The 17,500-nt window shown below is 37.9% G+C and overlaps 1 protein-coding gene across 5 annotated transcripts in view; it reads left to right on the top strand.

Annotated features, from left to right (window-relative positions):
• Window positions 1–17,500, top strand: part of LOC123518130 (polypyrimidine tract-binding protein 1-like) — a 256,907-nt gene that overhangs the window by 1,277 nt on the left and 238,130 nt on the right. For 2 of the 5 annotated variants that reach the window (XM_045278788.1, XM_045278797.1), the window contains exons 2-3: window positions 11,919–11,936; window positions 15,585–15,609. In XM_045278788.1, the coding sequence (XP_045134723.1) occupies window positions 11,919–11,936; window positions 15,585–15,609 (43 nt within the window). The remainder of the gene's footprint in view (window positions 1–11,918; window positions 11,937–15,584; window positions 15,610–17,500) is intronic. The other 3 variants (XM_045278775.1, XM_045278767.1, XM_045278789.1) reach the window with 2 other exon arrangements.

Genomic DNA, 17,500 nt, shown 5'->3' with positions numbered 1-17,500 from the left:
ATGCACTTAAGGTGTTTTAAGGATGTAGTAGTAGCGATGCTAGGTTTTTTTTTTTTTTTTTCTTTCCCTCCGGTAGTGATGTAGGTATCTTGATCCTTACTGTTGATGGGGCTTGAAAAGAAGATGTTATTGTTTGAATTAAAGCATTATAATAAGATCTTGTTTAATGAGATCATATTTATTCGATTATTTGTTTGTGCTACATTGCAATGAAATGTTGAGTAGTTATGAAACTGAGTGACACAATCCTTGATAACTTGTTTACTTACCTCATATACCTAATTGTTGCAGCAAAAACAATATTCATTATGTTCCTATCCCTTACGTTTTTTTTTTTTATGTACATTTCCCCTCACTTTATTTCTATATACAAGAACATAATTATTTACAAATTACATTCCTTTCTTGCTCTCTACTTGTCATAAATGCTTCTTAACAGACAAGAGAACATACAGGGTTTATTTTATTTTTAGAATTAATTGTATGTTTATTTAAATTGGACATAGACATTAGAAATGTCATTCTTACCTTTTTTAATTATATGTATTGGCAAATTAAGATGCCATAAGTAATATTGACTGACGCTGTCTTCTATATAGCTTCTAGCAAGTTATTTCTTACCCCTTTCTTGTAAGATATGATGATATGAGACATTTAATTTGACTAATTAGGATAGATTCTTGTTTGAAACCTGGGAAGGCTAATGGTTAGAGGTGTGGCAGCAATAAATTCATTGCTGCACTAATCAGAACTAGTGGTCTGCCTCATTTGCAGGCTGTGCTTTCTGCAAATTTTTATACAATAAAGTTTGTTTTCCTTAAAATCTATTGAAATTTCTTGACCTATGACTAGCATTCACAGATTCATTTTTCAGTATGTATTTTCCAGTTGATTAAGAATTCTATACATAGAGCTCCTGTAGCAAAAGCTATGGGGCTGTATTCTTCATAATGTAATGGGATGTCATAGCTATGACATTCTTATGACTTAAATTTATCAAAAGTCATTTATCAAAGCTATGACTTAGCAGACACATCTATCTTAGCCACTTGCTATGTGTAGTGCTTCCTTCATTTCAAATATTGAATAAATGCTAAAATTGTTGTTTGTCACCATTTTTATAGTTAGCTGTGATTCACTAGAGCTAGGTGAACATTGGCCCTGATGTCTACCCATCCTCCCAACCCCCCAAAAAATGCCTGCCTCTCTCTCTCTCTCTCTCTCTCTCTCTCTCTCTCTCTCTCTCTCTCTCTCTCATTTGTAGATATATATGTGATATATGAAAGGAAGATGTTGGAATAGAATGTAAGACAACCACATACTTTCAGACATATTTCATAGTTGCAAGCCCAAGAGCCTTCTATTACTTTCCATGCGCCTTTTGTATTTTCTTCTATTATGAAGTTTATATGATTTTTAAACAAACCAGATTGCATCAAGCTTTATTTACCTTGAAATTTGAGAAGAAACCTTTTGTGTGAAGCATTTCTTCTTTTAAAGAATTTAACTGCTCTCTCTCTCTCTCTCTCTCTCTCTCTCTCTCTCTCTCTCTCTCTCTCTCTCTCTCTCTCTCTCTCTCTCTCTGCTAATTTTGACTATATGTATTGCATATGTTATTTTGTGACATGGCTTCTAGCAGGCCTGTAGTTTCATGTCAGGAACAGGGATATACAGCATAGTTAAAAGTTAAAGTTACCATATGTTGTAGGCAATTGATTTATAGTTGCTGATAATAAAGTAAAATGAAAATTGTTGTGTTCTTTCATCAGTTTGTGACTTTCACTACATTAGACCAATGTTTTTCTTGACTAAATGATGCTGGAACCAATCGAGATACTGAAAAAAAGTTTGGATAACACAAATGTGTGTGTGTGTGTTTGTGTTTTTGTTTTTGTTTTGTGTTTGTGTTTGTGTTGTGTGTGTGTATATATATATATATATATATATATATATATATATATATATATATATATATATATATATATATATATATACACACACACACACACACACACACACACACACACACACACACACACACACACACACACACACACACACACACACACACACACTCACTACTCACTCACTCACACACACACACACACACACACACACACACACACACACACACACACACACACACACACACACCAGATGTCCGGGTTGATTCCCGGCCGGGTGGAGATATTTGGTGTGTCTCCTGTGTAGCCCTGTTCACCTAGCAGTGAGTAGTTATGGGATGTAAATCGAGGAGTTGTAACCTTGTTGTCCCGGTGTGTGGTGTGTGTGGTCTCAGGCCTATCCGAAGATCGGAAATAATGAGCTCTGAGCTTGTTCCGTAATGGGGCTATCACACAGCTATCTGGAGACACAGACACACACACACACACACACACACACACACACACACACACACACACACACACACACACACACACACACACACACACACACACACACACACACACACACACACACACACACACACTGTGTAGTGTAGTGGATAGCACGCTCCGCTCACATCCGAGAGGGTCTGGGTTAGAGTCCCAGAAAGCGGCGAGGCAAATGGGCAAGCTTCTTAATGTGTAGCCCCTGTTCACCTCGCAGTAAATAGTTATGGGATGTAACTCAAGGGGTTGTGGCCTTGCTTTCCAGGTGTGTGAGGTGTGTGTTGTGGTCTCAGTCCTACCCGAAGATCGGTCTATGAGCTCTGAGCTCGCTCCGTAATGGGGAAGACTGGCTGGGTGACCAGCAGATGACTGAGGTGAATTACACACACTGCAAATAAAATTAAATCTGATTATTAGGCATTGAACACCAAAAGAAACCCATCTCAAATCACCATAATACTTTTGGTAGTAGCTTAAATGTTAATTGTGAACTAATTTATCCAGCTTAATCTGAAAAGGCTTGATGCTGGTTGTGTCGGTTTTGTCAGCCTTCATCTTGCACAGTTGCTTTAAAAGTAAAAAGTGTGTTAATCACTGCAATCACCCCATCACTCGCCCTGAAATTTTTATTTCAATTTTCTGTGCCAGCTTCCTAGCTGCTGCAAGGATTTCTATGCTCCAGATCCCCACCGATCACTGCTGGACATACCACTTCATAACCACAGTATCTAATGCAGCATCTTTTCCAATCTTAACTTTTTTTTTTTTTTTTTTTTTGTACCTTTACTGCTTTTGCTTGCTGATGCATCCACATGGTACTTGACAGAATATTCTACCAGCTTATTTTTTGACTATCTAATGTCTGAAACAGTTTGCTTGGCCACACCATGCTCCTCACAAACACTTGTAACACCAGGTCCTTTTTCTAATTTTCTTAATTCCAGCTTTTGAGTTATAGTTAGGGCTACTCACTTATGATGCTTATTATTAGACTTGGGAGGCATATTTACAAATGCCTGCCATCACCTATTGAGCATTTCTGGCATTACGTGAAGCGCACATTGTTTGAATTCGTTTATTGGCTGTCTGTGCTCAAATTATTATCTGGACACTGGATTAACAGGTTCTGGAAAATTGAGGTCTGGATAAATGAGGATCAAGCGTAATAGGAAACAAGTAAGCTCTTTCATATTCATTGTGACTTGAGGACATGCAAACAGGTTAACTCTTTGCCATTGTCTGATACATACTCTCTCTTCATTGTTTTCCTGTGATGTTTTGGGAAGTGGTAGACTTTACTTCTGTCCTGCTAAAACTATAATTAATTGTGATATGTGGTACTAAACAATTTCTATTTTTATGATCTGTTTTAATGAGTTTAGGTAGGAATACAGTACAAGTTAGAATAATGTAGTTGATGGTGGTGCTATTGCAAACAAGACAGGAATACTTAGCCTTTTCATTGAATGAAAACATCTGTCATTAACACTGTTATTGAGTAGATGATGACACTACTGTGACTGAAACAGTATCATCATTAATTTGCAAATTATTTGAGAAACCGGAAGTGTTAGGAATACCAGTTGCAAATTATTTGAGAAACAGGAAGTGTTAGGAATAACAGTCTTATTTATTTATATTGAGGTAAGGTCTTGGTACACAATGAAAAAGCTCTTCATAGCAGTGCAAAGTCATTAGGGATCTTTAAAAGATTATTTGATTGATTTATGGATGGGAATGATTGTTGAAAATTGGTAGGTATGTTTCATACGTGAACTGCCACACATAGGGCTGCTGGCTTTTTGCGGCTTCCCTTATTTTCTTAAGTTAAATTTTTGGGATAATTATGAAAAATTCATAATGAGTTGCACTGTCAGCAGTGTGGTGCTTGCTTAAAGGTTTTCATAGAAATTTAAGGGCATTTTATATGGATCCCGTTGGCCTCTAATTTGTTTTTTATGTTGGTCTTTGATTTAGATGGCATCTCTATTTTGCATTAGCTAGCACACCTGGCTATGAAGCTGCACATCCAGGTTCAAAATGAGGCGTGGGCATTTGACATACAGCTCAGCCAGTTGTTCATCCTCCTTTTAGTAAAGTCAGTAAATGTTTCCTGAGGAAACTTGAGTGAAATATATCATGGAAACCCAGATGTTAAAGTGACCTAGTGTTTCACTGGTAGGGATGCCATGCACCATGGGCTTTTGAAGACCTTTAATGAAATAAGACTTAAGTGCCTGTATCACTGCAGCTGTAGTATATGCCTCAACTTTCCTTTTGTTTCAAATGCATTTGTGTGTTGCAGTATTTTAATTGTTTAGATGTTAGTAATATATTTTACTTGCTAAACTTACTTTATGTTCTCAACTTCAGTTGATGGGTTTCCTTAGGTTATGTGCTACATTACAGTGAAGATTGAGATGGCTCTTCAGTATATAATTTCGTAATTCTATGAAGGGGAATGAAGGTTCACTTTAAATTCATGATTTTATCTACAAAATACAAATTCATAGTCTAGTATAACATTGTAAAGCTGGATGTGGTGGACACCAGTTACACTAATGTGCCATTTACCAAGAAACTATCACAAGTTATAGAATTAAACTTGAATAATTTTGTTTGGGTCTAAGATTGTGGCACATAAGCATCCAGCATAGTGATTGTGGAGGTGAATGAACAAATGAGAAGAGGAAGACCAAGATTAAGTTAAAATGGCTGTTTAGCAAAAGTACATAGCAAAGATATCCTTTAGAACAGTATGAAGATAGGAAAATTGCACATACATAAAATAAAGACTGCTGGAAGTTTTTCTCAACTCTCCCTCCTCCCTGCAGCTTTTAACTCTTTTCCATCCATGTCTGCAGTATACTTCAAATATATGTTAAACTCTGTAACTTCCTACCTGCTTCTGTATTTCCATCTACCTATGACCTAAACTCATTTAAGACATTAATAACATTCTTTTAGCTAATCCTCTTGGCCCTGTTTGGGGATGGTTTTCTAAATTGGCTTTTTTTATTTAATTGTTTTTTGTTACACACACACACACACACACACACACACACACACACACACACACACACACACACACACACACACACACACGTAGTGTAGTGGTTAGCATGCTCAACTCACAATCGAGAGGACCGGGTTTGAGTCCTGGGAAGCGGCGAGGTAAATGGGCAAGCCTCTTAATGTGTGGCCCCTGTTCACCTAGCAAGAAATAGGTACAGGATGTAACTTGAGAGGTTGTGGCCTCCCTTTCCTGGTGTGTGGAGTGTGTTGTGGTAGTCTTACCCGAAGATTGGTCTATGAGCTTTGAGCTCGCTCCGTAATGGGGATGACTAGCTGGGCGAGCAGCAAAGTGAATTACACACACACACACACACACACACACACACACACACACACACACACACACACACACACACACACACACACACACACACACACACACACACGCCTGGTAGCTCAGTGGTTAGAGCGCTGGCTTCACAAGGCAGATGACCAGGGTTTGATTCCCCGGCCGGGTGGAGATATTTGGGTGTGTCTCCTTTCACGTGTAGCCCCTGTTCACCTAGCAGTGAGTAGGTACGGGATGTAAATCAAGGAGTTGTGACCTTGTTGTCCCGGTGTGTGGTGTGTGTTTGGTCTCAGGCCTATCTGAAGATCGGAAACAATGAGCTCTGAGCTCGTTCCGTAGGGTAACGTCTGGCTGTCTCGTCAGAGACTGCAGCAGATCAAACAGTGAATTACACACACACACACACACACACACACACACACACACACACACACACACACACACACACACACACACACACACACACACACACACACACACACACACACACACACACAAGTGTGGTAGCTAAGATGTGTGAGAGGGTGGTGAAGACTAGATGGACAGACTTCTTGGAGAAAATGACATACTTTGTGAGTGTCAATTTGGTTTTAGGAAAGGGCGTTCATGCACGACAAACCTGATATGTTACTATTCGAGGGTGATAGATGTAATACAGGAAAGAGATGGTTGGGCTGATGGAATATATCTGGATTTAAAAAAGGCCTTTGATAAGGTACCACACCAGAGACTGATCTGGAAACTTGAAATGGTAGGAGGAGTGCATGGCAGTTTACTAAAATGGATGGAAGACTTTTGGTAGGAAGAGAAATGAGAACAATAATTAAGGACAGACCATCAGAATGGGGATTGGTGGAGAGTGGAGTTCCACAGGGATCAGTGTTGGCACCAGTAATGTTCGCAGTCTACATAAATGACATGGTGGATGGGGTGTCCAGTTATGTGAGCCTATTTGCAGACGATGCAAAATTGTTACGAAAAGTGAGATGTGACAAAGATTGCGAACTACTCCAGGAAGACTTGGACAGAATATGGAAATGGAGCTGTACATGGCAAATGGAGTTCAACACGACAAAATGCAAGAAAATAGAGTTTGGCAAGAGTGAAAGAAGAATCAGGAGTATGTACAAGATAGGAAATGAAGACATAAAACCAGTCATGAAGAAAAAGACCTTGGGGTGACAATTACCAATGACCTATCGCCAGAGAGACATATAAACAAAATAATTGGAGAAGTATTGAACTTATTGAGGAACATAAGAGTGGCGTCGATATCTAGATGAAGAAATGATGAAGAAAATAATTACTGCAATGATAAGACCGAGGCTTGAATATGCAACAATACAGTGGGCTCCGAACTTAAAGAAACACATAAGGAAACTAGAGAAAGTACAGAGGGCTGCAACGAAAATGGTGCCTGACTTAAGAGATTTGACTTATGAAGACAGACTGAAAAGAATGCAACTTCCAACCCTGGAAAACAGAAGAGAAAGGGGAGACCTGATAGCAATATACAGAGTGATGATTGGCATGGAAAAATGGATAGGGAAGATCTGTGTATGTGGAATGGAAGAATGTCGAGAGGGCATGGGAAAAACTAAAATGGCCACTTATAGGAGAGATGTGAAAAATATAGCTTCCTCATAGAAGGGTGGAAGCATGGAATAGTTTAGACGTGGAAGTGGTCAACGCAAGGAATATTCATGATTTTAAGAAAAAGCTGGACATTAATAGATATGGAGACGGGACAACACGAGCATAGCTCTTTTCCCGTATGTTACAATTAGGTAAATTAGGTAAATACACACACACACACACACACATACCGTGTAGTGTAGTGGTTAGCACACTTGCCTCACAACCAAGAAGGCTCGAGTTCGAGTCCTGGGCACAGTGAGGTAAATGGGCAAGCCTCTTAATGCTCACCTAGCAGCAAGTAGGTACGGGATGTAACTCAAGGGATTGTGGCCTTGCTTTCCCAGTATGTGGAGCGTGTTGTGATCTCAGTTCTACCCGAAGATTGGTCTATGAGCTCTGAGCTCGCTCTGTAATGGGGAAGGCTGGCTGGGTGTCCAGTAGGCGACCATGGTGAATCTCACGCGCACACACACACACACACACACACACACACACACACACACACACACGTGCCCGGTAGCTCAGTGGTTAGAGCGCTGGCTTCACAAGCCTGAGGACCGGGGTTTGATTCCCTAGCCGGGTGGAGATATTTGGGTGTGTCTCCTTGTATGTGTAGCCCCTGTTCACCTAGCAGTGAGTAGGTACGTGATGTAAATCGAGGAGTTGTGACCTTGTTGTCCCAGTGTGTGGTGTGTGCCTTGTCTCAGGCCTATCCAAAGATCGGAAATAATGAGCTCTGAGCTCGTTCCGTAGGGTAACGTCTGGCTGTCTCGTCAGAGACTACAGCAGATCAAACAGTGAAACACACACACACACACACACACACACACACACACACACACACACACACACACACACACACACACACACACACACACACACACACACACACACACACACACACACACACACATACCGTGTATTGTAGTGGTTAGCACACTTGCCTCACAACCAAGAAGGCTGGAGTTCGAGTCCTGGGCACAGTGAGGTAAATGGGCAAGCCTCTTAATGCTCACCTAGCAGCAAGTAGGTACGGGATGTAACTCAAGGGATTGTGGCCTTGCTTTCCCAGTATGTGGAGCGTGTTGTGATCTCAGTTCTACCCGAAGATTGGTCTATGAGCTCTGAGCTCGCTCTGTAATGGGGAAGGCTGGCTGGGTGTCCAGTAGGCGACCATGGTGAATCTCACGCACACACACACACACACACACACACACACACACACACACACACACGTGCCCAGTAGCTCAGTGGTTAGAGCGCTGGCTTCACAAGCCTGAGGACCCCTAGCCGGGTGGAGATATTTGGGTGTGTCTCCTTGCATGTGTAGCCCCTGTTCACCTAGCAGTGAGTAGGTACGTGATGTAAATCGAGGAGTTGTGACCTTGTTGTCCCAGTGTGTGGTGTGTGCCTGGTCTCAGGCCTATCCAAAGATCGGAAATAATGAGCTCTGAGCTCGTTCCGTAGGGTAACGTCTGGCTGTCTCGTCAGAGACTACAGCAGATCAAACAGTGAAACACACACACACACACACACACACACACACACACACACACACACACACACACACACACACACACACACACACACATACTTAATTAAATTTTTAATTAAAATAAATCAATAAATGAATAAAAAAATGTATAAGAAAATATATAGATATATAGTAATAAAAATAAATTTTTTTTTGCTCTGACTGTCTTCAGCCTCTTTCTCATTGCCAACGTATTGCATGCTTTGTTAGTTTCTATTGTTGTATTCTTGCCAGTTGCTGTTGTGATCTTGCTAATTACATACCCCTCATTCTGCTGCTGCCCCACTGAACAAGACACTTCATTCTTTCATCCCTTTTATGTCAACTTTCCTAATGTAAAATTTAACCAGTATTCTCAATCACTCATCCCCTTCTTTGGTAAACTTTGGAACTCCATGCCGGCTTCTGTGTTTCCACCCTCTATTAGTTGAATTCTTTCAAGAGGAAGGTTGAAAAAAAAGTATCATTGAATACTGTTTGTTCATTGAAAAAATAATTTCTAATTCAGGAAATTAAGCTATTCAATAGATTACACTGTTCATCACTCTGATATCTCATTGCATTGTGGCTTGCCATATTATGGAAATTGTTTTATTTATAACGTGTTGGTATTTTGCAACAGAATAGTGGCGTGTCAGTATGAAAATGGATAAAAGATTAGTTTGGTACTATAGTTGTTGACTCTTCTATTATATTAGACATAATAATAGTCTTTGGGGCCTGATCTCTGAAGTTTGCATTTCTCTCATTTTTGTGTATTAAATTATGATTTTTCAGGTAATTTTGGTGTTGAGTGTGAGTTGCAGTAAAGGATACCCTAAACAAAGCAAGACCTTTGCTATTTAAAGCCTTGAATAATAATAATTGCTTTACACAAGTTGCTGTGACCTTGCACATCACTTATCGTGGAAGATGAATATTATTTTCTTTTTAAAATTAATATGTTAATCTACTAGAAATAGAAATGGAATAAGATTGCTTGATGACACTAGTACATTGTGTGCTGTCATCTCCACTTCATAAACCTTCTACCACATTTGTCATTGCTGCAGTTTGAAGCAGTGATTAAAGTTGGGGATGAGGAAGAGATAGCTGGTATGTTAATGATAGAAACCTATTTTATTTGATTTAGAGGGCTTCTGATTTCACACTTCATCTGAAATGCTCTGTATAACTTGGTTTGGGGTGTAAATATGAATAAGGATTAGGATACCATCTGAAAGACACTTAAAAAACAGTGAGGCTAGATGATTGAGGAGGAAAGAAGGATGAACTGAACAAACATCATTGGATGTAACTAATGAAATGAAACTGCTTTAGGTTTAAGAAAGAAATAGGAAAGAACTAGTTCTTGAATAGAGTGATTGATGAAGGGAACTACACTTGGAAATCAGGTTTTAGTGCTTAGTCAATAGGAAGCTTTAAAACAAGATCAGACAAATATATGAAGGGGATATGTGAAAATAGTTAGGTATGTTCATACAGGGACTGCCATGTGTATGCATGGTTGCCTCTTCAATCTTTCCTCAATATTTTGTTCTTATGCTTGGTCTGAGACACATTTGTTTGTTTATTTTTGTATTTGTTCACTGCAGATGAGATAAATAGGTATCTGGAGTAAGAAGAAATTTTGATATATTAAGCAGTAAGGAGAAGTTTTGATTCTTTGAACTGAAAGTAATGCGTCATTATTTTGCTAATAGTTGAAAATATATGACAACTCCATCATATTTTAGTAAATGTGTGAGTTCAAGTGTTCATAAATTTAAATAGGATGGAGCACATGCAACGTAAGTCCTGAGCTGTGTCCCACGTTATCGACCCAAGTTGCATGGAAGCAAATTTACTCAGGCTTTGGGCATTGCTTTCACACTTAATCATTTAGACTGAAAATAAAAAGGTATATCAGTTTACTTGTTCAGAAGTGCTATGTGAGGATGCATCTTCCTTGCAGTGTTTAGAACAGTTATGTTCATTAGAATTTTCATTTGCAGACTCCTTCGAGTCATGTGTACCATGATGGACAGTATGCTTTCATGGGATAATCTTGAAAAAAGAAAAAAATGCACTACTGATTTAGACAAGAAGGAGAATAACATGGGCATATATGAGGCATGTAGAACCAAAGGGACAAATTTGCCAAAACATAGTTTTGTCACATGAACCTCTAAAAGTTTTGCAATTTTGTACCTACACTCAAAACATCATGGTATTGCGTTGAGTGTATCTGCCTTATGGTTGCGTTTCATTCCGCATCCTATAGCGAGTGATAAGGAGGGTAACACCCATCTCATTCTACTTCAGTCTTAAAGATGCTGAAATGGTGAGTTTGCTCCTTTGGCTCTACATGCCTCATGTGTGTGTATGTAGTCTATACTCTATGGAAAAATTATTTTTGATTTGAGATGACTTGAACAAATTATGTGTATAGTAACAAGTTAGACATTGGGTCTGTCAGAATTTGCATGTGAACATGTCTTAGGTATGATGTAACCATCAGTGGTATAAGCTGATACTAAGACATCATAATTTTTTATGGGTAGTGCAAACACAGGTTATCATTAGAAACTTCATTATCATTAGTGTGCATTAATTATAATGAACCAGTTATTTAAAGTCATGTCAATTAGTTCTTGTTTTATTATTTTTTTTACTAGACTTTATATATTTCTTTTGAGTAAATACAGTTAATTGAATTTGAAATTTCTTTTCATGTATTAATATGTAAACTGGAAATGTATAGTCTATATTTTGCTGATAATAAAAGTTCCATTATAATTGGAGGTACCTCAAGAATTTTCATTATATCTAGACCTAGGTGTTTAGAAGTTGCATTAAATTGTTGACGTTTAGAAGAACCATTACCATGGATTTAACTGTCTCCCACCCATTCTTTCCAAGATTGTCTTGAGTTTGTACTTTAGATTTTTAGCCATACCTATTTTAAGATTGACCTCTCACATCCTGACACAACATTCTCTCTTTTCAGCGAAAACGACGACGTTGGGTATGTATTGAAATTTTAAGACAACCTGTGGGATTGCTTTCTAGCTTAAGCTAATGATTAATGCATTGTTTGCAATCACGTAAAGTGTGTGTGTGTGTGTGTGTGTGTGTGTGTGTGTCTTTGTTTGTTTGTGATCATTTCCTTTACAGTGGTTTTTGTTCTATTGCAATTTTTCAAATGTATAAACATAGTGATATAGATAAACTACCCATAAATTGAGCCTAAGGTTTATCATGAATAATTGCATGAACCTAATGATAAATTATAACAAGGCAAATCATATTAATTATTTAAGCTGTGTATCTTAAGATAAATCCTTGGAATAGTTCTCAGTGCAAAAATGTTTGAATGCCAGTTACCTTACCTGTTGTATTTGGATATCTTACAATTGACAAAGCTTTTATTCTGCAGTGAGGATTCTTTGTGTGTGTGTGTGTGTGTGGGTGGGTGGGTGTGTGTTTGCTTGCTTTGTTTTGTTTTGCTTTGTTTTATGGGACTTTCATCTGTAAATACCCTAAAAAATTAAGTTTTAAGTAAGTTTTAGAATTAGAATATGGAAATCATGTTTTCATAATTATAACAGATAAGGATGCTAGTTTCTCCTTTGCTGAATATTGGTATTGAGTGCCAGACTACAACACAGTTGTACATGTTATTTATTTAGAATTAGTACTTGCTGCCATGGTTATATAACAAAATATAGTAATTTAAATATTCATTTAATCATTAGATGACAAATTTGATTGAATGACTTAAAATCAATCATATAGTTTTGTTTTCAGAATTGTAAACATTATCAAAAATTTATCAGGTTCTCAGTACAATAAATTGAAATTTGTTGTAATATGCACCACCTGTATTATGAGGCAAGAAATGCATTGTTGTAATCATCAATGTTGTTCAACAATCAGTTTCAGTAGCCTGATATCATTGAAATACAGTGATTACTATTTAGCAACTCAGCATGTGGACAGCCTCTTGCAGGAAGATCAAGCATTGTTTTAAATATTACACTGGATAATATTTAATCAGAGTATATATATATATATATATATATATATATATATATATATATATATATATATATATATATATATATATTATATATATATATATATATATATATATATATATATATATATATATATATATATATATATATATATATATATATACAGTTTAATGCTTGAATCTAGAATGAGCCAGTTCTGTGTTCCAATTATGCCCAATACAGGTGAGAATTTGATGTGTTCATATGTATTGCTTGAAAATCCCAGGTATGATCACTTACATTTTGTGGTTTAGTGTGCTTGTATGGGTGTGTGAATGTGATGATGTACTACATGCTGGTAATGTGACATGCTTCTATGACAAAATCCATACATTCAACAATCAGGATGGGAAAAGATGTAATAGATTCAAGCTTCATCAGGCAATATTTTAAAAGATTGCAATATATTATGGTCATAGTGGTAGATGCAGTGAAATCAGTATTGAGTCAGTAAGGACTTAAGAAGATAGATTAAACCTTGTACCTATTTCTTTAAGAAGTGAAGAATATCATAAGAGATAGAAATGATATCAGATGGAGTGGATATGTATTGGTCATTATTTTGCTGGATAATGAAGCAGATAATAATAATAATAAATATGATCATAATACTGAGTAGGTGTTTGTCATTTATAAACTGTGATACATGTTTATTTCCCTTCTCAAATTGAATGATATTGAAAAAATACACAGGTGTACCGCCATAACTTTTGTGAAAATGCAGAGCTATTCTGAGAATCTTTTTAAGTATTTATTTTATGAGTACGGTTTTAAATATTTAGGTACTGAAAATTAGTAAATATGTACATTGCAAAAACTTGCAAGTGTGTGTGTGTGTGTGTGTGTGTGTGTGTGTGTGTGTGTGTGTGTGTGTGTGTGTGTGTGATATGAAAATTTCGTCCCGTGTTTCTCACTGAGCATTGGACATGTTGATAGTGAAATGAAAGCCGTGGTTGGTGTGAATTTCAATCAGACAAGGTGGTTTCATTAAAGTAAAAAATAAGTGTCAATATGCACTCAGTAATTTGGATATTACATTAAAAATGGTTAATCATTCATGGTTTAATTAAAATATGGAAATCATTGGTCAAGTTTACTGGTGACGACCTGATGCTGCGTCCACTACCAAGCCTTTGGGGACTTCCAGTGCCGTGTGCGTGCGCGCGCGTGTGCTTGTGAGATGAATGTTGATTTTTGTTGGTTATTTTTAGAATCGATAGAACTAACAAAGGAGATATGCTCAGTGTTCATGAGTTACACTGAATCACATGAATCTTATGCTCTATAAAGCAGCACATCACGCCTACATTTGAGAGTACTTGCACTTCTTTTTGATGTCACATGAGGTTAATGCAAACATGGTGTGAATTTAGCACTATAGTGACATATGAGCATATTTGTTGAGTAGGGATAATAACGAAAACTCTTTACTTGCATACTGCACATAGAAGTGTTCAACATGTCATCATTATGAAAAAGCAAAAATGCTTTGCTTTTGTCACTCACCAGTTATCAGGTAAAATTGTACGTATATTATGTTGTGTCTGCACCAGGTTTCAGTGTGCCTACCTCCTCATGGCAGTCTTAGCAGCATCATTGCATGCATTTTCTATTGGATTTAAGAAGTCTCTTCGGTGTTGTCACAGACAACTTAAAACAGAAATGTTTTGTCTTTGTACAAGCCCTCGTACGGCGCCACATCTGGAACATTTAGTTAGTTACTTAGTTACTTTTCACCATCCAGTGCACTGCTTGTTCAGTTGTAGCTGGGCTTTGTCTCTGGCACCACGGACATGCCTGTCTTAGGGCTGCTTGTGATCTCTTCTCCCGGCGTACCAGCAGTGTTCTTATACTGTAGCCGTGTTGGTGTCACTTTGTTCTTACCACCGTCTGTTCATTGTATTTGGTCCAAAATTTCCCTCTTAATAATTTCCGTTGTTTGACCTAAAATAAATTACGAGAATGGCCCGCCGCCCCTCCCTCCCGATACAGGTTCCTCCAGGGCTGCGGGCGTTGCGTGCGGCCTGCGTGCATGAGCTAGAGCCAGCCCTTGAGCCCGCATTAAAGTTCACTCTGGCAATGTTCATCTCCACCATCATAATACTACACGTCTTGATATATTTATTTCGTCTACTTCATATACTTTATTATACTACATCTCTAGTATTCCTGTGATGACCCTTTATGGAAACAGAACTGCCACTTCGTGGGTTCTCTACTTCTGCTGGCAACTCTTATCTTCTCTACATTAGAGATACATTATTCTTACTCTACATTTTAAGTATATCTTTGCTGGTGTTGCACTTTTGTGTGTACTTTCTTATTCCGACCTTGTTTACTTGAACAAATAAATACTCAAACCTGTGTTTAAATCTACTTATTCATTTATATGATCTTAATTCTTGAGTCTCTTGAGTATTCTATGCAAGATGATGCCTGGCAGTTTTTATTATACACTTCTGTTATTTTTACTTCAACTTAGGTTTTTTTTTTTTTTTTTTTTTCCTCAAACTTGACAGGCTGATTCTTGCTAAATATTATTTATAGTCTGTTGCCCATTCCATCTCTGACTTTTCCTTTCTCTTTGTGTTTTTCAGAGGCTACCTGAACCCTGGGACAAAGGTAAACAGTCCACCATCACTCTCGCTCCCCTTGGCCACTCTTGATGCCTCCTGACCAAGTGTGTGACTGTCTGGACTCTCGATATTTTCTTGCTTCCCTTCCCAACATGCTCAGTGTTCCAGCAGTCTGTTCCGTCCTTCTCTATTTCAGCAAGCACCTCATACAGCTCCTCCTCTCACTGAACATCACCACCCACCACACTACACCTCTCACCCCCATCCAAAGCGCACCTCACTGCTAGAGTGTAGTTAGCCGTTTATTCTGATATGGGCATGTCAGTCATATATATATATATATATATATATATATATATATATATATATATATATATATATATATATATATATATACACAAACATTTTACGTAAATACATAAAATTTTTACAGTGAAATGAGTGACGTCTTTGTTTCGCTGCAACTAGTGTATTGTGATGTGTTCTGTGTTACATTAACTTGCCATGCCGGCTGACGCGCCGTGTTTGAATTGTATGGTGCCCCAAAGGTTCGCCTTGTATTGCCACTCCACCTATCCGAAGCTCCATCCCTTTGTGTTTTTTTCCCTTGCTTGTATCGGGCATGTGTTAACCGTCTGAAGCATTCAATGGCAATGCAAACCCGGAGTCAAATGCTCGGTGGGAAATGTGTCTGCTAATGGTTCTTCCTCGTATTTATGCCGGAACTGGAATGGTGTTTTAGACTCCAGAAGCCTTGCATGTTTTATTAGGGCTTTGCTTAATGAATTCCCATTTTCGCCTGGTCCTTCCAAATTAGTTGTGTTGTATGTAATTATCCCAGCATCGCAGTACCTCGATAGTGGAATTTTACTGGCCTGAAGATAGTTCCTTAGGATCTTTTATTTTTATTATTATTTTTTCCTTATTATAAACCAAGTTTGAATACTCCGACCCTGTCTGGTTCTTCCCATTTTTCCCCCTATCGTTTTTTTTTTTTTTTTCTCCTCCCTCCCCTATGCCACGATAGAACCGCTACCAAGCGAGTAAATACTTATGCTCACGTATGTATGCGAATTTTTTTTTTCTCTGAGGAGCATACAACCATGTTTTCTGTCCTAGTTGCATGCAGGTTAAATATGAATATAGTTGATTTTTTGGTTTATTTATTTATTTATTTATTATTTATTATTTTTATTTATTTTTTTTTCGTCTCATGTCACACCACCACACCTGTGTTCACGTCTGCCAAATAGTTTTGTTCGTTACAAAATTACACTTTGCTTTTACGAACCCAACTTTATTTTCTCTAGACATCATTCATTTGAGAGAGAGAGAGAGAGAGAGAGAGAGAGAGATTGGGTGATTAGTTACCCTACTCTTCGTCTTTTATTTTTGTTTACTTGTTTTTTCCTACACGTTATATTTTCTCTTTTTCATCTCTTGTCCTTCCTGGTACGTGTGTCTCCTGCCCCGCCCTTTCCCTGTCTTTTCATGGTGGCTGTTGATCCTTCTAAATTTGTAGATTTTGGAGCCTCGGAAACAAAAATGTAATTTGATACTTTGGGTTACATGTCCAAGCACAAGGCTATTTGCTTCTGCACTCTCTCTCTCTCTCTCTCTCTCTCTCTCTCTCTCTCTCTCTCTCTCTCTCTCTCTCTCTCTCTCTCTCTCTCTCTCTCTCTCTCTCTCTCGTAGAATAGCTTCATTTGCATTAATATCAGTAGTTCCTTTTCAGGCTTGCCAAGATGAACGCATGGTGTTCGCGTTTTCTCCTTGTCTTGTTCTTGAGGTGGTATTTCATTGTAATTTGGTTAATTTGTTAATCACAGAGTAGGTAATAGTTCCCGTTCCACATTCCCTCCCAAGTTTATATCTATACTTATCTTAATTCCTGTACTTGTATTTCTTCTTACCACTGTAGACTTAATGTATATCTC

The sequence above is a fragment of the Portunus trituberculatus genome, chromosome 43 (assembly GCF_017591435.1).
Source record: "Portunus trituberculatus isolate SZX2019 chromosome 43, ASM1759143v1, whole genome shotgun sequence".
Lineage (NCBI taxonomy): Eukaryota > Metazoa > Arthropoda > Malacostraca > Decapoda > Portunidae > Portunus > Portunus trituberculatus.
This window is presented reverse-complemented; position numbering and strand designations above follow the sequence as displayed.